Source organism: Tenrec ecaudatus, chromosome 2 (assembly GCF_050624435.1).
Source record: "Tenrec ecaudatus isolate mTenEca1 chromosome 2, mTenEca1.hap1, whole genome shotgun sequence".
Taxonomy (NCBI): domain Eukaryota; kingdom Metazoa; phylum Chordata; class Mammalia; order Afrosoricida; family Tenrecidae; genus Tenrec; species Tenrec ecaudatus.
Window position 1 is genome coordinate 159,089,685 of NC_134531.1, and position 24,068 is coordinate 159,113,752.

Sequence of the window (24,068 nt, forward strand, 5' to 3'; positions counted from 1 at the left end):
GGGCCATCACTCAACACGAACTCCCATTCCGAGGCGAGGAGCCCCCTCTGAAGCTGGGTCAAGTATAAGCAAGTGTGGAGGATCCCAGGGGGCAAGAGGAGCCTGGAACGCATAGCTTAAAAGCATCCATTCCAGTGCCCTCAGCATACCGGCACTGACACCACTCCTTCCCTGTGCTTCCTGTGGCCCTTCCTGCTGCTGTGCACAGCCTCTGTCCTCGGCTAATGCTGCCCTGTCCATCGTCAATACCCTTTAGCCCAGCCTTTGGCTTGATTGAAAACCTTTCCCCTCCTTCTAAGCTCCAAGGACAGCTCAGGGAGAGCAGCAGGAGCTCCTCCCCTTCCCCCCAAGGCTTCATGATGCATGGCCCCTGATGGGACAGAGACCACACAAGGTGTCCTCTCTGCATGGGGACCCTCCTAAAAGTGAAAGGGGCATGACTTCCCATGATGCAGGGTCCACGAACAGAGCTGGTCAGCCCCAGCCAGCCAGCTGGTGCTCATCTCCCCTCCTCACCATGGTCTCTCTGAGCCCTCTCTGAAAGGCAGGCCGTGCAAGGGCTGCCGGTGGGCTCACTGCACAGGCTTTACCAGGTGGCAACGCCGGTGGGCAGGAAGACAGGAGCTGGTGAGCTAAGTGACAGTGGCCCTTGTCCAGACCCCAATTCGCCATCATCTCTCATCAAGGAAAGGTGTCAAAGACCACCACTCACCTGAAAGGGCCCTGAAGTCTGGCTGTCTGTCACTAGTGTCACTCACTACCTGGGTGGCTTTGGATGCGGAGTGGCATCACCTCGCTGCACTCTGTCTGCTGGTCTGTAAAGTCAGAGGAAGGGCACCTGCCTCTCCAGGTCAGTGGGGAGGAATCGAGGCACCTAGCCTCGGGTCTGGCACATTGTAAGTGCTCAGTATTCAGGATCTGGATGGCTGGATGCCTATCTGAGGAATGCCCAGTTTTCTGTTAGAATGAGGAGACATCCCACAGTAGGTCATCAATGTTGAGTGAGCCACTGTGTGCCAAGCTCCTGGCTAAATGCTGTCTGGGCACAGTGTCACCGAATTCCTCACAGGGCAGCGGGATTCGTATCCCCCTCTTACAGAGAGCCTAAGAAATGCGGGCAAGGTCACCCAGCAAGAGGAACCCAAGGGCAGGGAGGGTAGGACCTTCATTGTCCAGGTCGGGGAAAGAGGCCCAGAGAGGGCAGGTCACTTGTCCAAGGTCATACAGGAGACAGTGACTTGTGCCCGACCCAGGCCCCAGACCTGCCAACTTCTCCGTGGCGGACCCCCGCCCCGCGCCTCAGCCCCAGCCTCTCCGCTGCGCGCCTTTGCGTGCGGGGGCGCGCGCATCTCCTGGCAGTCCGTCAGTCAGTCCGCCAGTCTGTCCGGGTATCACCGCTGGCGCAGCCGTGCACCCCTCCTCAGCCTCCGGCGCGCAAGGAGGAGCAGGGCGTCTGTCGCACCGACCCGTGCCGGGAGCCGGAGCCCGGAGCCCGGAGCCCGGATCCCGAAGCCCACAACCGCGCGTCCGCGCCCTCCCAGCCCGAGCGCGAGCGCGGCGCCCGCAGGGCAAAGGCTCGGCGGCCGGCCGGCGGGCGACTCCGTCCCTAGCCCCGTCGCTCGTTCCCTACGATAAGGGGAGGCCAAGATGAAGACCCTCCAGGGAGCTCACCTCCGCAAGGTAGGGCCCAAGGGCGGGGGCGCACCTGCGGGAGGGGCACCTGCACCGGCTCCGAGCCCGGGAAGGCTGGCTGGGCTGGATTTCAGAGAAGGGCAAGGCATGTTCTGGCCCCCTCCCCTCCCCCGCCCCCATGCAGGGGTCCAGGTGAAGCAGGATGAGAGCTGGGCTCCCCAAGCCAGGCCCCGCGAACCCACGAACAGGTGTCTGTACCCCAGGAGACATGGGCAGGGACTGGCCAGGGGCCAGACACCCACCTTCCCCTCCCCTCTCCTTCTTTGCTTTTACCCAGGGCCGGTGGTAGCTATCTGATTTTGGGGTTTTGGACGTCCATCTGCCCCCCATCTGTGTACTCAATACTGAAGCAGCTCCGCGGCGCTGCAGAGAGATTGCACCCCGCCCCCCTTTCCTGCTGCAGGTCCTGTGGAGCCCACCACCTGCTTCCTCCACCACACATCCCCGCCCACTTTTCCTGGTCGCTCTAGCTTCCCCTGCTGGGATCCCAGGATGCCCTTCAGCAGAACTGAGGGGAGGCACAGGCAGGGAAGAAGAATAGAGACCTGGGGAAAGTGGGGGTGGGGGTGGGGGGATGTCGAGTTTGCTAGGATGAGCGAGCAGCTTCACCTGAGCTGGCCTGGCCCTGGGCCCAGATGACAGCACACACCCCCACCCCCCTTTGCTCTGTGGACACTGGACCTCTCTAACAAGTTGTTTGGGTGGGGATGGGGGAGAGAGTATCAGACATATTCTGGCTTTGGGGTTAAAAGCCACAGCCCTGGCCAAAGAGTTAGAACTCCTGGGAATGGTTTTGTGGAAGTATCTGCTAAGCCTGTGAGTTTGAGGCAAGTCCATTTTCTAAAAGGAACCTCCTCTGTTTTGCCTCACTTTCCTGGGGGAAGGCTTTGTGAACTCGGGGGAGGGGGCACAGGAGTGGTAGATGTGAGAGGACCATTCTTAGGAGGTGGTGTTAATGCCCTTACCCCCAATACACACACACACACACCACCCCACACATGTTTATGGAGCTGGGTGTGCATGCATGCATGCGTGAGAGCACGGAGCGATGGGTGTTTTTCGTTCCCTGACAGGCATGACGTCTCAGGACAATTTGTGGCCCACCTCTTAGGTCCTGCCCCCATGCTTCTCCATTCTCTTTCCCTCCTCCTGCCTCTACTTCCCCATAAGAGCCCCCACCCCGCAATGCCCCGTATGAGGCAGGCTGAGAAGAGTAGCAAACCCTGTGTCAGTTCTCCTTCAGTCATCCTGGGCCTACCTAGGTTTTAAGATCTCCACTTTAAAGACAAGGAAACGGAGGCTCACTGGCTTCCTGAAGGTGGGCTAGGCGTGCTGGGGCCACTGGGGCAGGGGAGGAGCTTCCTCCCCTCAGGGTCCCCTTCCTGGGCTCCCAAGGAGAAGGGCAGATGGCAGGTATGAGGAAAGGTGCTCACTAGACCCAGTCGGGACTCTGCACCCCTTTGTTCATCCTCACCACTCTGGTGCTGTTTGACCTTGGGCTCCGGCTGTCTGCTCCCGGAAACTCAGTTTCCCATGCGCACAGTGATGAAGGTGGCACCAGATTCCTCTTGTCTTCTATTCTGGAGAAGGTTAGAAAGACTGGGGCTTGGGCAGCCCCACCTTTCCCAGTCCCTGTCCCTGAGGGACCCTCCATCTGCTGCTGCCTAGAGGAGTGGGCACGGGCCTGGCGAGCTCAGGGGTGCCCTGAGCTCTGTGTGACTGTGACTGTGAGGTGAGGCGAGGCAAGGGATCCAGAGTGGGGCCTCACCCCCAGACAGAGTGTGAAGTCAGTCATTAAGCCCTGTCTCATCCATTTGGTCGCTTCTTTCTGTTTCCGGACCAGTCTCGTTCTCATTGCACCAGCCTCCTGGGATTTACCCCTTGAGGTGGAAACTGGGGCCACCCAGGTGGGCTCTTGATTGGCTCAGCTTCGGGAGACCCCATTCCTTGTCCCCAGAGCTGGAGCAGGTTTCTCTCTGATTGGGGGAGGAAGGGGTTGGGCTGGGAGCATCCAGCTCTTGTCACCATGGAAACGGAGAACCAGGACCAGCTCAGTGAGCAGGGAAAGGGCAGCCTCTCTGGAGAGATGAGAGGAACCTCATTACAAGGCCCCCTGCCAGCTGGCCTGACAGGGTTGGGTGGGTGTCAGGGCGACAGCCTTGCCTTACCACCCAGAGCCAATGGTCAGCGTCGGCCAGCTGTCTCTCATCCCCCTGGGTCTAGCCTGGGAGGGTGTGCTCACTCATCTAAAGGGGGAACCATGGAAGGGGGCATTCGAGGGGGAGGGAGCAGACTCCACCTAAGTCTGAGCTGGAGCTGTCCTCACCCCCACCTGTACCACATCACAGCTGGGGTCCTTGGAGCTCTGCAACTTTAAAAGCAGCTGCTATCATGCTCCTCACCTTTGTCATCATCTTGGTCCTGCAGTGCTGTCCCCATCACCACTGCCATGTGGGCCCTCAGGTAAGATCACTGCCATAGTCAACACTGTCACTGAGGGCCAGTTCAGCAGGGCCACCTGATTCAGTCACCGGAGCTCATTGCTGAGCTCATTGCTCAGGCTGGGCCACTGTGTCATCCCTACCCCCTTCCACCCCAGGATGTCCATAGGGCCAACCTTCACCTCTGCCACCACCTGATCTGTGTGTAGACACACTTGGTCCGGTGCCAGAAGGAGCAGCTTTGGGGAAAAGAACCAGTGTGGTCAGTTAGTGTTCTCCCGGTGCTGGGCTCTGATCTGCGTCTGCCACCTCAGGCGTCTCCGTGGAGTCTCTCGGTGACTCTGCCTCATGGACCCTCGGAGGGCAAGATGCACATAAGATCACCTAGACCCACATTCTCCCAGGCTCTGCTCGCTGGCTGAGGTCCTCTGCAGCTGGCAGGGGGCCTTGTACTGCCTAGCCCGGGCCCCAGGTGGAGGGCCACAGCTCCCGTAAGTTCTCTTCAGGATCTGTTCATTCTGCAGGCAAGAAACTCGTCTTACTTCCTGTGTCACCCAGCTTTCCTCAGACTTTTTGACCCCACGACCCTTTTGTGCTGAACACCAACGAACACCTCACGTGCTTTGCTTTTGGATCCCTCCAGCCCCCTAATGATCCAGCTGGGAAAGCTGAGCCTGAGACGGCACATTGCTAGAGGGACACAGTGAGCGTCCAGACGTGGGACTGGACTCCAGGTCCCTGCCTCACAGTCCCGTGGTCCCGTTTCCCTCCTAGTGCTCCCCACCAGGAACCACAGCAGCATTTGACAGTCAGCTTCCTTGCACCTCCACCCTTCGCTGATGTACAGTGTGAATCCCAGAGGCAGCAGGAAGGAGGTGACTGTTGCTGTTTCCCCAGGTCCAGAGCCCTGTTGGCATAGTGGTTATGTACTGGGCTGCTAACCACAAGGTCGGCAGTTTGAAACCACCAGCTGCTCCAGAGGAGAAAGATGAGACTTTCTACTCCTGTGAAGAGCTACGGTCTCAGAAACCCACAAGGGCAGTTCTGAATTTCAGAAGGTCACCTGGTCTCATTGGCCATCCTTCCTGGCCCTAAACCCAGGTAATCCGTGAACATGCCAACTTGCCTCCCTTGGGGCCAGGGAGCTCCCCCAACCAGCCAAAGGAGGCCCTCTACCTTCCAGCTCCAGCCCGAAAGGACAGTCATGCTCAATAGACCTTCCCACCTTCTTCAACTTATGGTGAGGGTCCTGAGAAATGGCTGACCTCCATCCCTCTCCATCTCTTCTCCAGCGGCAGGAAGATGACAGCTTTCAGAAGCAGCCTGGGCTTAGGTAGGTTTTCCTCTTGCTAAGTCCAAATTCACACAACCCTCTGAAGTCACAGGGCATCAAGCTAATCCTTCCCCCCATTGGAGACCCCATTCCCTCCAAGTGCTCCTCTTTCTGTGCTAAGGACTCCGGTTTCTTCTCCTGGTCCTCCTGTGACCTCTTTTCCTCCAGCCTGCCCAATGGCTCCAAGTGGTCGGTGTCTTTCTGCAAACACGATGTGAGAGTGGAGGGCCAGCACCCAGGGACCGGTGGTGCAGCACATGAGCTGTAGCCCAGGGAAGAGCTGAGACCAACCCCCGTACTCTCACACTGTTAAAAAAGCAAAAACCCACAAACAAACAAACCTTGGGTCTGGCATGATCTCTCTTTAAACCTTCTTGATTTTTTCTGAATTCAAAGGGAGCCAGGAAGAGTATTTTTATTAGCTCCTGTGAGTGTTTGGGGAACGGAATCAAGTAACATAAGTAAACTGTTTACTGTGGTGGGCATGGGCATTGAGTGGCACTGAGTCATTTCTGACTCACAGCGACGCCGTGTGTAACAGGATGAAAGACTCCGTGGCCCGGCACCATGCTCACAGTTGTTCTGTGGTGGAGCTCACTGTGTCAAGCCAACTCATTCAGAGCCTTCCTCTTTTTCCCTGTCCTTTAGGAAGCATGATGTCCTTCCCCAGGGACTAGTCCCTCCTGATGATATATCCAAATCAGGTGAGATGAAGTCTCCCCAGTATCCCTTCTCAGGAGCATGCTGGTTGGACTGCTTCCAGTCAGAATTGCTGTTCTTCCGGCCATCCGGGATACCTTCCACAGTCTCCACCAGCACCCTCATGCAAATGCATCGATTCTTCTCCTGCCTTCCCGATTCATTGTCCATCGTCCTCAGTCATCCTCTCACAAGAGACCAGGCAGGTGGGATGAAAGGCCACCAGTCCGACACACACCGTCCTGATTTAAACACATGCGTGCGGGGAGACGGCAAATGGCCTGGTTTGCATCAGGTGCAACTAAGCCCTCAACATGACATCCTTGCTTCCCGACCCTTCAGAGAGGTCTGCTGTCAGCAGCCTTGCTCAATAGAACAGCCTCTGGTTTCTTCACAGCTGCGTCCCTGGGCGGGAGGGTGGGCGTTGGTTGTGGATTCAAGGAGATGGAGTTCTTGACAACTGCAACATGTTTCCATTTATGAGAAGGTTTGTTGCCTATTGGCCTGGTGGTGACGATTTCTGTTTCTTCATGTTGAGCTGTGAGAATCCCTACTGAAGACTGTAGTTTGGATTGGCTGGTACTTCAGGTCTACTTTGCTGCCAACAAGCATGTCATCCGCATAGGGCAGGTTGCTAATGAGCCTTCCTCCCATCCCGACGGCCCATTGTTCTTCCAAGACAGCTTCTCAGATTGTTTGCTTAGCTTACAGATTAAGTATGACGAAAGGATATCAACCCCGATACAAACCTTTCCCTTTTTCCACCACTCTTGATCTTTATACAGTTCCACATGAGCACAATTAAATGGTCTGGAATTCCCATTCTTTATGGTTATTATTCCTAATTTGTTTTGATCCACAGAGCGAAATGCCTTGGTGTAGTTCACCACACACATGTAAACATGTTTCTGGAGCTCTCTGCTTTCAGCCAAGACCCATTTGATAGCAGTAACGATACCCTTCGCTCCATATCCTCTTCCGAATCCCACCTGAATGTCTGACAGTTCCCTGGTGGGGTACGCTGCAACTATTTTTTTACAGATCATCAGCAAAATTTTGCTTGCATGTGACACCAAGGATGTTGTTTGGTAATTTCTACATTATGTTGACTCACTTTTCTTGGGGATGAGCACAAGTGTGGATCTCTTCTGGGTAGCTGTCTTCCAAAATGTCTTAGCATAAACAGTGAGCATCTTCAACACTGCATCCAGTTGTTCAAATGTCTCAACCGTTGATGAGGGCAACAAGTGTACAAATGTGCTTGACACGGAGGCTGGAAGGATGGATTGTGTACGAGCCCCCAACAAAATGATTTTTTTTTTTAAGTCTCAACTCATGTGCTCTCATCTCCTGTAGCGTGCGTCTCATGATGCCTTCAGTGCAGCTTGGCCTTGGGCTTCAGCACCATCGGTGTTGATCATATATCACCTCCTGCATTGGTGGAACATCAACAAATTCTTTTTGGTCCAGTGAGCTTTTATAATGCGGGCATCTGCTTTTGATGTTCGCTGCATTCACTGTTTTGCTGGCAAAGTTCTTCCATATTAAAACTCGAGGCTTGAATCTTTCCTTCAGTGCTTTCAGCTTGAGAAATGCCAATTAGGCTCTTTGCCTTTGATTTCTGAGCCCACCATCGTTGCACTTTGCATTCTGATCCTTTCTCTGCTCAAGTGGACCTTTGAAATCTACTGTTCGGCCTTTTTAGTTCTTTTTTTCCCCCCTGTGCAATTTAGCTACTCTATATCTGAGAGCAAACTTCAAAGTACATCATACATGTTTAATAAAGGATAGCTGTTAAAAAAAAGGATAGCTGTTAATATGATCAATGATCCCTGGTAGTGCAGAAATTAAGCACTTGGCTGCTAACTGAAGGGTGGATGGGTCACACCCACCAGCCTCTCCTCTGGAAGAACAAGGTGGCGATCATTTCTGTGAAGTTTCCAGCCGTGGAAACCATATGGACAGTTCAACTCTGTCTTATGGGTCACTATGAGACACAGGAGCCCTGGTGGCGAAGTGTCGGGCTTCTAAGTGCAAGGCTGGCAGTTCAAAACCACCAGTTGTTACTCAGGAGGAAGACGAGACTTGATTTGCAGTGGGAATCGACTCAAGGCAGTAAGTATTTTTGGATGAGTTGGAATCAACTTCATGACAATGGGTCTGATTTTGTTCCATCAAGATCATCGTCACCCTCATTGTCACCGTCAAAATAGGACCAGCCCTTGATCTGGGTCTGCGTGTTAACCAAACTAGGACCCAGGTCGCTTTCTTAGTGTCTGAGCCACCGGTGCCAGTTCATCATGTGTACAATGAGCCCTGAAGAGAGCAGCCCATTTCTGAACCAACGGGATGCCTCTACCTTGAGAACAACAACCAACCCAAACTTGCTGCTGCTGAGTCGATTCCAGCTCATGGCCCTTCCCTGCCTTTCTAATGGAGGTGTGGCTCCACAGGGCCTTTAATGGCTGCTTTCTGAAAACCGTGTTCCTAGCAGCTCACTCACATGCCCTACAATTCAATAATTCACTCATATTAAGATGAGTTGTACGATCACCACACATTCAATTTTAGAACATTCTCTTCTTTCTTATACTCCTTGTTATGAGCTCCCTGTTTCCCCCCAACCTCCCTGACATACCCTCAAGAAACCATTCATCTAGTTACCATCTTGATAGATTTACATGTCCTGGATTTCTTTTTCTTTTCTTCTTCTTTTTTAAACATGGAACACTTCACGAATCTGCATGTCATCCTTGCGCAGAGGCCATGCTAATCTTCTCTGTATCATTCCAATTTTAGTGTATGTGCTGCCAAAGCAAGCACCATAGCCTGCATTTCATGTAAAGAAAAACATACCACCCTCTCCAACTAACAATGATAACAATGTTAAACAGAGAAAAACATCAATTGAAAAGAAAGCAGACAACATTAAAAAAGTGAACAAACTTAAAATTAGATTAAGGGGAGATCAAATCATCGGATCTTAAATGTTAATCTTACTGCATCTGCAATAATCCATTTTCCATGCACTCTGCTTGCTAGCAAGGCTGTGCACACCCCTGATCTATGGTCAGAGGGGATTCACCGGAGGCTTACTCCACATCTATTTCCCCTTCACTTAAAAAACAAAAACACGGAAACAACTGTACAATGTGTCAAAAAGGAGATCAAATGATATTACATTAAAAATCATTTTATTGCGGGCTCATACTCCTATCACAATCCATGCATCCATCCATTGTGTCAAGCACATTTGTACATTTGTTGCCCTCATCATTCTCACCACATTTGCTTTCTGCTTGAGCCCTTGGTATCAGCTCCTCATTTTTCTCCTCCTTCTCCACTCCCCACTCCCTTTTGAACCCTTAATAATTTATAAATTATTATTATTTTGTCATGTCTTACAGTCCTACATCTCCCTTCACCTACTTTTCTGTTGTTTGTCCCCCAGGGAGGAGGTTGTATGTATATCCTTGTAATCAGTTCCCCCTTTCTATCCCACTTTCCCTCCACCTTCCTGGTATCACCATTCTCACCACTGGTCCTGAAGGGATCATCTGTCCTGGATTCTCTGTGTTTCCGGTTCCTATCTGTACCAGTGTACATCCTCTGGTCTAGCCAGATTTATAAGGTGGAATTAGGATCATGATGTGGGGAAGGGGGAGAGAGGAAGCATTTAAGAACTAGAAGGTTGTATGTTTCATCGTTGCTGCACTGCACCCTGACTGGTTGTCTGTCTCCTCCCTGTGACCCTTCTGTAAGAGGATGTCCAGTTGTCTACAGATGAGCTTTGGGATATTACACTTTAACCTAACTACATCTTCTGTAATCAACTTTACGATGCTCTCTGACAACAAGGTTATTCACATACCTCAACTATGGTCAGAGGAACGTCACCGGAGGCTTAACCCACGTGTGGGTCCTGCAAATGGATTTGGGGGCTTTGTTGTTATCCATAGCCTTCTGCAAACCATATGTGCATAATGTAAGCTCTGAGCCCATTCCCTCCGATGAATTTGGATCACACCGGCTGTTATGTTTCTTCTGTGTGGGCTTATTTGATGCTTCCCTTAGATGGCTGCTTGTTGGAAGACATGCTTTTAAGACTCCAGACACTGTTCTGTTAGCCACGCAACATCTGGTTTCTTCACCACACAGATGGGACAGCACCCATCTCTTCAGTGATTTCTTCATGAGGGTGAGCATCAAGCAGGGCCATGTCATAGAAAATGAACTGTTCACCCACCAAGCCCCAAGGATGATATCCCTACTCAGAGCAGCCAATGCCCAAAGAGGAAGGACCATAGGGCTGGTCCCACCATGAGACATGACATCCCTCACTGACCCAGAGCACTATGGGGGACAACACTGGAGACACAGTGCAGGAATTGTACCCAATCTGACCTACCACACCGAGGCAAAACACTAAGGGTGTGCAACCAAACAGCAAGGGGAGCAAAGCAATGAAGTCCTTGGAGAATACCAAAAATAGACTGTGGGGCAAGGGCGTGGCAACCCATCAGACTTGACTGGAAAACACTCCTAAAGGTCAACAGATTTTGAACTATTTACAGGCATTTCTTTTGTTTTGTCATTGGTTTTGTTGTTGTTGTTTTGTTTTCTTTTATTATTTTGTTTTGCTCTGTCTTGTTTTTGTGCATATTATTATTTCTGCATGTTTATCTAGATAAGATAGGCGAGATAAATGATCTGGAGTAGAGAACAACAGGACTGATGGTTCCAAGAGTGGACATAGGAGAGCTGGAGGTGGGGGGAGGGAAGTGGGTGTTAACAAATCCAGGGACAAGGGAACAAGTGATCTAAAATCAATGGTGAGGAGGGTGTAGGAGGCCTGGTAGGGCTTGGTCAAGGGCAATGTCACTGAGAGGAATTACTGAAACCAAAATGAAGGCTGAACATGATAGTGGGACAAGAGGAAAGTCAAAGGAAATAGAGGAAAGAACTAGGAGGCAGAGGGGATTTATAGGGGTCTAAATACAGGCATGTACATTTGCCAATATATTTATATATGATGATGGGGAAATAGATCTATGTACATATATTTATAGGTTTAGTATTAAGATAGCAGATGGACATTGAACCTCTACTCAAGTACTCCCTCAATGAGAGAACACTTTGTTCTATTAAACTGGCTTTTCATGATACTCTCCTTCCCAACACAATCACTGAAAACAAAGTGGGTGCATAAGCAAAATGTGGTGAAGAAACCTGATGGTGCCCAGCTATCAAAAGATATTGCGTCTGGGGTCTTAAAGGCTTGAAGGTAAACAAGCGGCCATCTAGCTCAGAAGCAACAAAGCCCACATGGAAGAAGCATACCAGCCTATATGATCATGAGGTTTAAATGGGATCAGGTATCAGGCATCAAATACCCAGAACAAAAGATCATATCAATGTGAATGAGGGGGAGTGTGGAGTAGAGATGCAAAGCCCATCTGTAGGCAACTGGACATCCCTTACAACAGGGTCACAAGGAAGAGATGAGCCAGTCAGGATGCAGTATAGCACTGATGAAACACAATGTTCCTCTCGTTCTTTAATGCTTTCTCCCCCCCGCCCCCACTATCATGACCCCAATTCTACACTCTGGTCTATGTGGCTAGACCAGACCATGTACATGGGTACAGATAAGAGCTGGAAACACAGGGAATCCAGGTCAGATAAACCCCTCAGGACCAATATTGTGAGTAGCCAGACCAGGAAGGGAAGGGGAAGGGGATGGAGAAACGGGGAACCGATCACAATGATCTGTATATAGCCCCCTCCCAGTGGGATGGACAACAGAAAAGTGGGCAAAGGGATACATCGGTCAGTGTAAGACATGAAAAATAATAATAATTTGTAAATTATTTTTAATAACAATAATATTATTCATGAGGGAGGGGGAAATGATAAGCTGATACCAACCACTCAAGTAGAAAGAAACTGTTTTGAGAATGATAATGGCAACAAATGTACAAATGTGCCTGACACAATGGATGATGGATGGATTGTGATAAGAGTTGTATGAGCCCCCAATAAAATTATTTTTAAAAAAGAATTGTTCTTAGATGGAAGTTAGAAGTGTGAGCCCCAAATGTATTCACATGTTTATGGTTTATATCTATCTCTGGTTCACTTTAGCGGCATCATTGTCATTTAATGTTAGAGAACATCATCAGTCATCCCTGGGGCATAGGTAATTCTCTTGACAGTGTCATTAATTTAGCCATGGTATAGAATTTAAAACACTGCAGATAGAAGGAAATTACACAAGTATAGGCTGGCTACAAACTGCGATATACGAATTGTTGATGTATACATATTAAATTCGTAATTAGTTGGACAGTATTTACACAAATAAAGTAAATATAAGCAGTATGTACAGTATTTCAATAACATTCATTCACAATGACAGAACTATGCCTAGGAAAGTAATGCATGTCATAAGACAAGGAGGGCATTAAAATATTAAGTATTTGGTCATCTCAGGCCACTGTTCATTGGCTACCCTCAGGGCAAGAGATATGAACCAAAGCCCAAAAACTTCCAGTTCTGTGCCACTGGGCTTCTTCTCCCATTATGGAGTGTCACCCTAAAACCAAGGCGTGCAGGTAAGATTGAAGTAACACCCAGGTCATGATGGGGATTCCACATCAAGTCCCTCTGGTAGGGCCTGTGCAGGATGTTGTGCACGTGCGAAGAACAGAGTCTAACGTCCCACTAGTCGATAGCACATGACCTGGGTCACCAAGGCTGATGGAAACTAGGTCGAGTCCAATTAAAAACATAATATTCTCTCCCTGGGATTCTATGTAAGTAATGTTGAACATTTTCTCCCCGAGGGGAGATTGCTCCCCCATTTGCCTACCCAGAGAAATGCCATCGCCTTCTGTGAGACTTTGATGCCCCTTCCTCCATGTTGACTTGAGTTTCCAGTAAGGTCTCCCTGTTCACTCTGGTCGCGTGGAGTGTCTGTTGATTCCGGGTGACCTGAGCATAGTGTCCTATGGCAACAACTGAATGGTCTTCTCCATCTTCCCAAATTAAAAAAAAAAACCAACCTCTGTTGAGGTGAGATCCCCTCTGTCAGAGTGGTTTTTAAGATACACAAACAGAGGGGGTGAGCTATAGTTCATGGGTGCTGGGCAGGCCCTCCCTCTACTTCCTTGCTTGGGAGACACGATTAGAAGAGTACATGGCCAGGGAATGGAAACTTGCCTTCAGTGGCTGATTTTTAAGAAGTAGATCACCAGGCCTTTCTTCCAAGGTGCCTCCGGGTGGATTTGAACTGCTAACCTTTTGGTTGGTGGCCAAGTTCTAACTGCGCTGCCTAGGAAGCCCTTTCTTTACCCTCAGCCCTGCTTAACACTTTCCCTCTTGCTTGGGGGCTGTGTTTCCAGCCAGGTCTCCCTCACCTCCCTTGTCTCTCACTGGCAGCCTGTCACCCCAGACCTGCTGATGACACCCAGTGACCAGGGCGATGTCGACTTGGACGTGGACTTCGCTGCCGACCGGGGGAACTGGACAGGCAAGCTGGACTTCCTGCTGTCCTGCATCGGCTACTGTGTAGGCTTGGGCAATGTGTGGAGGTTCCCCTATCGCGCCTACACCAACGGTGGAGGTATGGGCCCCGCCCGCCCTGGGCTGCTTGAGGGAGGCTGGGTGGTGGGCCAGGCTCTGGGAGTGGGCATGGTCTCTTGGTTGGAGTGGGTTTAGGATGAGCTGGTGCTAGAAAGAGGAGGTGCACCAGGCCTGCTTCCCATTTGTCACCCAAGCTCCCCCAGCCTCCCTCCCTCCCTCCCTCCCTCCCTCTTTCTCCTCCCCAACCCAGCTTTCTCCCTAAGCCTGGGCACTTCTGAGCCCTGAGGGGTGGCCAGAGGGAGCTGCCTCTGCTCCAGAGACAGTGTGTCTGTCTCTGGATGGTGACTGTGCTCTTAATGATCTGGCCCCTGCTCCCCTTCCCCCTCCCCTCCCCCACAGCCTTATCCCACCAGCCATTTCCTCTCCCTTTCATCTTTCATCCCTGCACACCACTCCCACTGCAAACACCACAGCTCCTCTGTCTGACCAGGACGCTTTCATCTAGGCTTCCCTAGCCAGCCCCGGCTGGAAGTCTCATTAACCATAGCTGGCGGGGACCTCTTGCCATACGTACTTTCCGGTCCTGTCTCCTTGCATTCTGATGACAGTGGTCCCAGGCCAGTACCTGGAGAGTGGGAGGGCGCTGGGGTGTGGAGAGTCCTCACCCAAGGCCACACGGGGATAGAGCCATAACATGCTCCCCCTTGCCTCTCGCTCCTACCAAACTCTTGTGAGAGTGCTGTTTTGGTAAAGAGACAGAAAGCCAAATGAAACTGGAATTGGTTAAGAAAGTGAGTTTACAAGATTAGGAAGTGAAATTCTGAAATACTTGGAACTCACTAATGGCCCCACTTCCCTCCCCTCCCGCCCTCCCCTTTCTCCACTCCATTTCTCTATCTGCTGACCTCCTTTGGCCCTGAGCACTATTCCCTCCCTCCCATCATGCAGTATGGAGGGGGTGTGGCCACAGACCCTTCTGGAATGATCTCATCCTCATCTGTATAGAATCACAGAGAAGGCCTCTGATTGGCCAGGTTTGGGCTCTGTGTCCACAGGGAGCTGACTCTTGTAACCACTGCCCCCCCCCCCACAGAGCCATCTGGAGAGGTGGGCAGTGCCCTAAAGAGGACTGACAATTTGATAAGAAGAGGGGCAAGGGATGGTGGACCCCATAAAGAACTAGTGGTATGGGGAGAGGCTGTGGCTGGGTGCCTGGAGCCTGGCCCTGAGGGGTTGGCGCTTCCTTCAGGAGCAATCGGCCAGCATCCACTCAGTCATCCATCCCCCTCTCCCAAGGGCTCTGAGCCCCCCTGTCCTCAGCGACCTCCAGGTGTGCAAGAGAGCCAGGCTGCACACCCCGACCCTGTTCAAGGCCCACCTGAGCGGTGCTCCCCCAGGGTCCCGGTGGTCTCTGTAGGCCAGGGAAGGAACAGGGCTGCAGCTGGGCCATGGAGAGGGGTGACCCGGCTGAGAACCACCCCTTTCTGCACAGGCGCCTTCCTCGTGCCCTACTTCCTCATGCTGGGCATCTGCGGCATCCCCCTCTTCTTCCTGGAGCTCTCTCTGGGCCAGTTTTCCAGCCTGGGCCCTCTGGCTGTCTGGAAAATCAGCCCCCTCTTCAAAGGTGAGGCTGCAGCAGTGCCAGGGGCGGGCTGGACCTCAGGGAGGCTGGGAGGGGGGCCCCTACTCTCCTGGGGCCCAGAAAGGAGATGACTTGTTGGAGGCCCCCAGTAGCCTGGCTCAGCAGGACTGGCCAGCAGCCCTCTGCCCTGCCCGCAGGTGCCGGTGCTGCCATGCTGCTCATCGTGGGCCTGGTGGCCATCTACTACAACATGATCATTGCCTACGTCCTCTTCTACCTCTTCGCCTCCCTCACCAGCACCCTGCCCTGGGAGCACTGCGGCAACTGGTGGAACACCGACCTCTGCCTGGAGCACCACGGCTCCCAGGGAGGCAACGGGGTCCTGCCCGCCAACCTCAGCAGCACGGTCAGCCCCAGCGAGGAGTACTGGAGGTCAGCTGGCCCCACTGCACCACCAGGGGTGCCCCAAGGGGCCTCAGAGCTGGGCTCGGCGGACCCTGGGTTCCAGTCCAGGAGCTCTGCTGAACCAGCTGTCAGACCTTGAACACAATTTGATGTGTGTCTTTAGAATGAGGGGTGGCGGGGATAGATCCTAGGAGCTGCTGGTTCAGAGGTGGTGAATCCATAGAAAGGACAGTGTTGCCTGGTGGATGGTGGACGCTCAGGAGGGGCTAGCCCAGGGATGGTTTTCTCTAAAAAGGCCTACTCTCCATACCTACCTCGTGGGAGGTTGTTCAGCCAGGCCCTCCCCTGTCCATCCTTTCTGTCAGTGTTTATTGAGCACATACTATGTGACTAGGTGATGCCCACAGCAGGGGCCTGAGAGATGCATAGGCAGCCCCATCCCATAGGAGAGGGAAGACAAGTGTAGGGTGAGGATGAAACAGGGGATTCAGGCAAAACCACATGACACCGTGGCAGCCCCCTGTTAATGCAGGTGCCACAGGCCATCCCTGCACCCTGTCACCCCCTTGATAGCCGGGGTCCGCGGGATTGCGTGGTAGCTAGTGACTGGAGCAGGGGCCTCCAGACCCTGGAGCGCCTAGAATGATCTGGAAGAGGCTGATGCCTTTGCAGGGGTCTTTGGGTGTCCAGAGGACCTGGGCCAGATCCACCAACCCCTTGCTTGTAGAAGGCTCAGCTGGAAAGCTCCTCTCAGGGGCTCCTGTACCTTGACCTCCAACTTGCCTTTAATATCCAGTCCAATCGATTGTCCACTTGGGACTTACCCAAGGCGTCTGACCCCTCTCCTCCCCCGCTGAGGCGTATGTCTGACCAGAAGGAAGGACAGGCTCAAATCTGCAGCTTGAAGCCAACGAAGAGGGAATGGTCGGCAAGGGGTCTCCTTGGAAACACCATGGCTGACCGCTTCTGTCAGGGCACTGTCAGCAAGCAGATGGCACTCTCAAAGGGTCTCATTAAAGAGCATCTAATGAAGGGCCTGTGTGGAGCCTAGGGGATGGGCAAGGAGAAGCAAGGCACCGGAGACTGGCCGTAGGGAGAGAGCTGCTCCTTCCCCCCAGAGGCAAGGCTAGGAAGCCACATTCCTGGGAGAATTGCAGTCCTGGAGAGGGCTGCTCCACAGGCGGTCCCGTTAACCACTGCGACATGAAGCCAGTGCAGACATGGACAGGGGTGTGCACATGTGTGCCTGTGAGCAAGCACCTGTCCCCTCACTCCTCCTACCTTCCACCTTCTGCTGGTATCGTCAGCTCTTGGCCATCCCCCCATAACCGGCCACTGAGGAGTCTGGGAGTCTGGCTGGTGTGGAGGCCAGCCTCATGGGCACAGCGTTGGTCAGAGGAGATAGAAAGGCCAGGAGGAATGTCGGCGGCAAATGGCCACCCACAGATCTGATCCCCGCGTGTCCCCCCACAGCCGCTATGTCCTGCACATCCAGGGCAGCCAGGGCATCGGGAGCCCTGGGCAGCTCCGCTGGAACCTCTGCCTGTGCCTGCTGCTCTCCTGGGTCATCGTGTTCCTCTGCATCCTCAAGGGGGTCAAGTCCTCGGGCAAGGTGACGCCTAGGAGGCCCTGCAGGTTTTAGGGGATTGGGGATCCTCGAGGACGTGGGGATGCATTAACCCTGGAGGCATGGACAGATTTCCACTGGAGAGGGGGGCCAGGAAAGGACTTGAACTGGGAGGGAAAGGGTGGAGGTGAGGCTGCATGGAGGGGGGGGGGCTGGTTGCCTGGACTAGCCCTTGTCCAGGGTGGGAGCCATATGTCATGAAGTGTGGACCCTTGCCCCAGGCAGGTGGGACGCTGCCATGAAGGGGCCCAGCGACTTTGATGGAGTGCTTGGAGGGTGGGTGGTGAGTTGGGGCTTTTTGCATGCCAGCGAATGGAACCCGATTGGAAAGTCCAGAGGCTGTTTCAGGCCCAGCTGGAGCTGGGGACATTCGGGGAGGTTGCGGCTCGGTCTCTCAGGAGTGCTTTCCTCCAGGTTGAAGTCTTCTTGGGCTGCATGTTTCCTGCAAGCTGGAGAAAAGCTCGTGTGTTTGATCTGTTTAAGGACGCGTTCTCTTGCCCTGTCATTTGTAAGGGAGGAGAGGGGCTTTCTGCTCCCATAAAAAGTTTGAGCGGTGGGTCTAACCTTCCTCATGCTGCGACCCTTTCATACAGTTCCTCATGTGGTGGTGACCCCCAACCATGACATTATTTTCGTTACTATGTCATCACTGTAATTTTGCTACTGTTATGAATTTGGTGACCCCTGTGAAAGGGTCGTTCAACCCCCCCCAAGGGGTCACCACCCACGGGTTGAGAACTGCTGAGTTAGAGTCTCAGAAACACACTGTATCCTGTCCTGTCCCACAGGGTTTCTGAGTCAGCATCGACTCGATGGCAGTGAGTTTCTTTATCTGTGTTGTTTGCTAGTTTGTAGAGGGAGCCCCAGTGGTATAGTGGGTTCCGCCTTGGACTGCTAGTTCAAAACCACGAGTTGCTCCCTGAGACAGAAACGAGGTTTTCTACTCCCATGAAGAATCACAGTGTCAGAACCCTGTGGTGTCACGTTGCCTCTGAACCAGCTCCCTGGCAGTGAGTGAGACCCGGGGGTTGAGTCCTGTAAGCTAGGTCACGAAGCCAGGAGAGGAGCGTGATCTGATCAGCTGGGACTGGGTCCCGTGCCTGCCCCTGGAGTTGGGCCTGGAGCAGCCCCATCTAGAGGAAGCTGGGGATACCGTTATAACGAGATACAGGGAGGATAAGACTACTTTAGGTTAGGAAGGAGTGGGAGGGAAGTGGTCAAAGCAATTTCAGGACGATGTGAGTGCATTCGCCATTTATAAATTAGAACTTGCCCTTCTGCACACGGTTGAGACAAGCTGCCCAAGCCATTACAAGGCAGGCGCAGAAGACAGAGTAGACACATTTGGAGAGGAAAGGAGTGCGTGGCTGAGCCAAGGAGAGGGGGCTGGGGCTTGACCTTGGTTGTGGAGGGTAGTGGCTGGAGCTCTGGAAGCCGAGGAGCAAAGGTCAGGGGTCAGTTTGGGCATGGTGAGAGTCTGATGACCAGGAGAATGAGGGGTAGGGGAGCGGGACATGGAGAAGGAGGAGCCATCGGGAGGCTCCCCTCCCCATCCAAGCAAGTGAGGATGGTAGCCTAGGCCGGGCCCCTAGTGAAGATGGAGGAGATGGATCTGGGATGGTCTTTGGAAGCAGAGAGACAGGGATGGGCTGAGTAGATGGAAGGAAAGGGGCAGTAAGGAGGGGGCAGCAGCGCAGATGACGGGCTGATTCCCGGCAGGGGGACTGGAAGAGTGGGGAGATGAGTAACCGAGAAGGGAATTTGGGGAGGAAGAAGGTCACCTGCCTTCCCTCCCCACCCATGGCCCCAGGTGGTGTATTTCACGGCCACATTCCCCTACTTCATCCTGCTCATGCTGCTGGTCCGTGGCGTCACCCTTCCAGGGGCCTGGAAGGGCATCCAGTTCTACCTGACGCCTCAGTTCCACCACCTGCTCTCTTCCAAGGTGAGGAGGCCCTCAGGGCCAGTGGGGGAGGTGAGCTGTGGGGAGAGGCCGCCTGCCTTCACGAGGGAGGATGGAGGACGGAGCGTGGGGGGTAGGGGAACAGTCCAGGTGACAGACACCTCTGGTACATCTTCCCCATTCATTATTCTTAGCAGCCAGGGATGGAGGCATAATCCACGCCCCCCCCCCCCTTGTGCAGATGAAGAAATAGAGGCTCAGATGGGGTAGTGATAAGCCTAGGGGCACACAGCTAGGGAATGGCTGGGCTGGGATTTCAAAACCAGATCGAGTTGATACCCAAGCCCCAAGGACAGCATGAGTAATGAGGATGGGAGCAATAAAGATAAGGACACACCCCCCCACCCCCCACTGCCCGCCAGTGGGTTCCAACTCCAGCCACCCTGAAGGACAGAGCCGCACAGCTCCCTGGAGTCCTGGTTACAGGGGCACTCAGCGCCTCCTCGTGCCCCGACGGCACTCATGGCTCCCGTTTGCTATACTGACCACGATCTCTTGGCTTAGGAAACACAATTCTCTATAAGACGGTCGGGTCGTGTACCTGACCCTGCTCTACAGTCGTGCATACGTGTCACCACTTCATCCTTCCTACAGGAGAGAGACGGGGCTTTCTATTGACTCCCTACAGTGTGACAGTCTGGGAAACCCGCAGGGGCCGTTCTCCCCTGTCCCAGAGGGTCCTTATGAATTGGCGTGAGTGAGTGAGTGAGTTAGTAGTTAGTCATTACACCACGGGGGCCTGGGTGTGCATAGAGTCCTCAGTAGCCGCCAACGGAAAGGTCGGAGTTTTGTAACTGCTCAGAAGTGGGCCGGAAGAAAGGCCTGGCGATCTATTCCCAAAATTCCCAGCCCTGGAAAGGCCCGCAGAGCGCGACTCAGCTTTGCTAGCAAGAGGTCGCCTGGTAACAAAAGCGACTTGACAGCACCCTGTGAAGGGGGTGCTAGTTCTCCTGATGAGCCTCGGGTCACAGGGGTCCCACTCGCAGTGAGACATTGGGCCTGCCCGAGTTCACAGCTCCAGAAAGTGGTGATGTGGGCTCTGAGACAGGACCCGCGGCTTCGAGGGAGAAAGTCCAAAGATTGCCTGGTATTATTGTCAACAGGAATCGCCTTAAAAAGTTTGCGGAAAATCCCTCAGAACTGGGCCAAGCGAGGGACCGTTCTCTGTATGTTGGACGAGGAAACCGAGGTCCAGGGAGGGAAAGGTCCTTGCCGGGCTCCTGCAGTGTTAGTGGGGGAGCATCTGCCCATCTGCCTGCTGTTGCCCCCCACCCCCACCCCCTGCCCTTTCCGTGGGCCTGGGGACACCGGCCGCTCTCTTCATCCTCCCTCGGCACAGGTGTGGATCGAGGCTGCCCTGCAGATCTTCTACTCGCTGGGGGTGGGCTTCGGGGGCCTCCTCACCTTCGCCTCCTACAACACATTTCACCAGAACATCTACAGGTCAGTGCCCGCGGGTCCCACTCCCGGGTGAGACAGGGTAAGGGCAGTGGCTGAGGAGGGGAGAGGGGGCCGGCAGGGCCAGCCCCTGACCTGACCCTGGACTTCTGCGGGCAGAGACACCTTCATCGTGACGCTGGGCAATGCCATCACCAGCATCCTGGCTGGCTTCGCCATCTTCTCTGTGCTGGGCTACATGTCTCAGGAGCTGGGCGTGCCTGTGGACCAAGTAGCCAAAGCAGGTGGGCAGGCTGCCAGGCCTGGGTCGGGGGAGGCAGCAGTGGTGGTGGGGACTAGCCTACGTGTGCACCCACAAAGTCGTGATGAGGCTGGCATGGGTGTGTGTGTTTTCATAGATGCATACACACACATAAAAAAATAATGCCGTGTGTCCTAGCTGGCCTCTGGTCACGTGCGCATGGTGGACATCCACCTGTGGGAGGAAGCCCCCCCTCCCCGCTGCTGCGTGAGATGGTCCTGTGTTTTCTGCCTTGTGTGTCCCAGTGTGTCCGGCCGTGTGCCGGCCTGTGGCCCCAGTGTGCACTGAGTGTTCCTCTCGGGGCTGGTTAATTGAGTGTGCCTGAGTGGGTGTGGCTGTGTGTGGGGGAGGGTGGGCCCCCCACCTGCCCAGGCTGCTGACCCCTTGTGTCCTTGGCCCCAGGCCCCGGCCTGGCCTTTGTTGTCTACCCGCAGGCCATGACCATGCTGCCTCTGTCACCCTTCTGGTCCTTCCTCTTCTTCTTCATGCTTCTGACGCTGGGCTTGGACAGCCAGGTGCGCCTCGTCCTGGTGTGCCTTAGTGTGTGCGTGTGCATGTGTATGTATGTGGGCATGTGCATGTGTTCATGTGTGTGCCTGTGTGTGCCTGTGTGTGTGCATGCATTCATGTGTATGAGTGTGTGTGTATGTGAGTGAGTGTGCATGAGTTCATGTGTGTCTCTGTGTATATGACTTCATGTGTCTTGTGTGAGTGTGTATGCACATGACTTCGTGTGTGTGCATGAGTTCATGTGTGTCTCTTTGAGAATGTACATGAGTTCCTGTGTCTCTGTGTGTATGTATATGCATTCGTGTGTATACATGAGTTCATGTGTGTGAGCGTAAGTGTATGTGCAACTGTGTGTGCACATGAGTTCATTTGTATCTGTGTGAGTGTGCTCATGAGTTTGTGTGTGTGTGTGACTGTGTGCATGAATTCACGTGTGTCTGCGTGTGTACATAAGTTCACACGTGTCTGCGTGTGCATATAAGTTCACGTGTGTGTACATGCATTTGTGTGTGTTTCACATGTCTGTGTGAGTGTGCCCATGAGTTCATGTGTGTCTGTGTGCATGAGTTCACATGTGTCTGTGTGCGTACATAAGTTCAAATGTGTGTGTGCACACATGTGTGTGCTTGAGTTAACGTGTCTCTGTGTACATGACTTCATGTGTCTGTGTGTGAGTGTGTGCGCACATGAGTTCGTGTGTGTACATGAGTTCGTGTGTATATATGAGTTTGTGTGTGTACATGAGTTTGTGTGTGTACCTGAGCTCGTGTATGTCTGTGTAAGTGTGTACATGAGTTCATGTGTGTAGAGTTTGTGTGTGTACATGAGTTCGTGTGTGTGCGCGCGCAGTGGGGACAGGCTCTGACCCTGCGCCCGCCATCCCCTCGCACCCCAGTTTGCCTTTATGGAGACCATCGTGACAGCGGTGACGGACGAGTTCCCTTACTACCTGCGGCCCAAGAAGGCCGTGTTCTCCGGGCTCCTGTGCGTGGCCATGTACCTGATGGGGTTGATCCTTACCACAGATGTGAGTGGTGCTGAGGGGGAGGCCAGCCAGCAGAGCAAGCATGGAGCTGCCCCCTCCTTCCCTTTGGGGGCCACTCACTTACTCCTCCCCAGGCCTCACCTCCTCGGGGGCGGAAGGCAGGCCAGCTTGGGCTTGTGGTTAGAGGCCTGAAGGACTGGGGGAGGCTTGCTCCTGAACTTGGGGAGCAACTTCAGGACAAGAGGCTAGCATCGCTGAACTGGTTCCCATGTGTGAGGAGGTTGTCACAATGGAGCCAGCGGGGGCACGTGGTGGGTCCAGCAGACTCCGGCTCTCCCCGCAGCCCTGGCTGCCGGCCTGCCCACTTCCTGCTGGGAGAGGGGGCCTGCAGCCAAAGTGAGGCCAGCTTGGCCCCCCAGACTGTGGCTTATGTTTCAGGGGGGCATGTACTGGCTGGTCCTTCTGGATGACTACAGCGCCAGCTTCGGGCTGATGGTGGTGGTGATAACCACGTGCCTCGCCGTCACCCGCGTGTATGGTGAGGAGGGCAGGCGTGGGAGGTGCCCTGCAGCGCCTCTGGGCCCTGGGGCCAGGGTTGACAGTGGGGGACTGCTGAGGGAGGGAGGGAGGGGCTGCTGGCCTTTGGCAGGGCCACTCCTCCTCCCCTCCATTTGCAGGTATCCAGAGGTTCTGCCGTGACATCCATATGATGCTGGGCTTCAAGCCCGGCCTCTATTTCCGGGCCTGCTGGCTGCTCCTGTCCCCGGCCACACTCCTGGTAACTGCTGGGGTTGGGGGGTAGAACCACTGGTTGGGGCCCCAGGGCTGAGAGCAGGGGTCCCCTCTGGGCATTCTGGTGCATCTCTGTTGGGGCTGAGGGCTGGCCCCTCCCCCAGGTGCCCCTCAATTTTAATAGCTGTGCTGGGTTTAAGCCTGGGCTTGCCCAGGTCTCAGGGGTAGGTCATGTCAGGAACCTGGGTGTCCAGAGCTGGGCTGACAAGGCCTGGATCCCTCAGGTTCTGTTGCAGCTGGGGACTGGACCTCTTCAGGCCCAGGGCCCTTGCTGTCTGGCCTCTTGGGCCCTCGCCTGGGCTCTCTCAGGCCTTAAGTTAGCTCAGACCTGGGCTGTCCCCATCCCCTGGGCCCACTGTGATGCTCGGAGCACCCCCTGCAGGCCCTGCTGGTGTACAGCATCGTCAAGTACCAGCCCTCAGAGTACGGCAGCTACCGATTCCCAGCCTGGGCCGAGCTGCTGGGCATCCTGATGGGCCTGCTGTCCTGCCTGATGATCCCGGCCGGCATGCTGGTGGCTGTGCTCCGAGAGGAAGGCTCGCTCTGGGAGGTGAGTGGGTCCCAGTGTCCCAGCCCATGCCCTGTCCTGGGCCCACTCCAGGAGACACAGAACATGTGTACCAGCACTGTACCCCCAGCCTGGGCACATCACTGGACCATTTTTCCTAACCAGTAGCCTGCACTCTCGCCAGCCTGGGCATGCCTGGGTGGAGGAAGGCTTAAGGGCTAGAGTCCTGCCCTGTGCACCTCCCTCCC

The 24,068-nt window shown here is 53.9% G+C and overlaps 1 protein-coding gene and 1 non-coding gene across 2 annotated transcripts in view; one reads left to right on the forward strand and one right to left on the reverse strand.

Moving 5' to 3' along the window:
- The window catches only part of SLC6A7 (solute carrier family 6 member 7), a 30,241-nt gene that overhangs the window by 2,203 nt on the left and 3,970 nt on the right, over window positions 1-24,068 (forward strand). The window contains exons 2-15 of the mRNA XM_075542713.1: window positions 1,304-1,362; window positions 1,425-1,574; window positions 13,606-13,789; window positions 15,242-15,373; window positions 15,529-15,763; window positions 17,210-17,348; window positions 19,174-19,308; window positions 20,666-20,769; window positions 20,884-21,008; window positions 21,428-21,540; window positions 22,431-22,562; window positions 22,959-23,058; window positions 23,198-23,298; window positions 23,695-23,862. Of these exons, the coding sequence (XP_075398828.1) occupies window positions 1,304-1,362; window positions 1,425-1,574; window positions 13,606-13,789; window positions 15,242-15,373; window positions 15,529-15,763; window positions 17,210-17,348; window positions 19,174-19,308; window positions 20,666-20,769; window positions 20,884-21,008; window positions 21,428-21,540; window positions 22,431-22,562; window positions 22,959-23,058; window positions 23,198-23,298; window positions 23,695-23,862 (1,877 nt within the window). The remainder of the gene's footprint in view (window positions 1-1,303; window positions 1,363-1,424; window positions 1,575-13,605; window positions 13,790-15,241; window positions 15,374-15,528; window positions 15,764-17,209; window positions 17,349-19,173; window positions 19,309-20,665; window positions 20,770-20,883; window positions 21,009-21,427; window positions 21,541-22,430; window positions 22,563-22,958; window positions 23,059-23,197; window positions 23,299-23,694; window positions 23,863-24,068) is intronic.
- On the reverse strand, window positions 8,882-8,988 carry LOC142441949 (U6 spliceosomal RNA). The gene has a single exon (XR_012783225.1). It is a non-coding gene; the product is annotated as a U6 spliceosomal RNA (small nuclear RNA).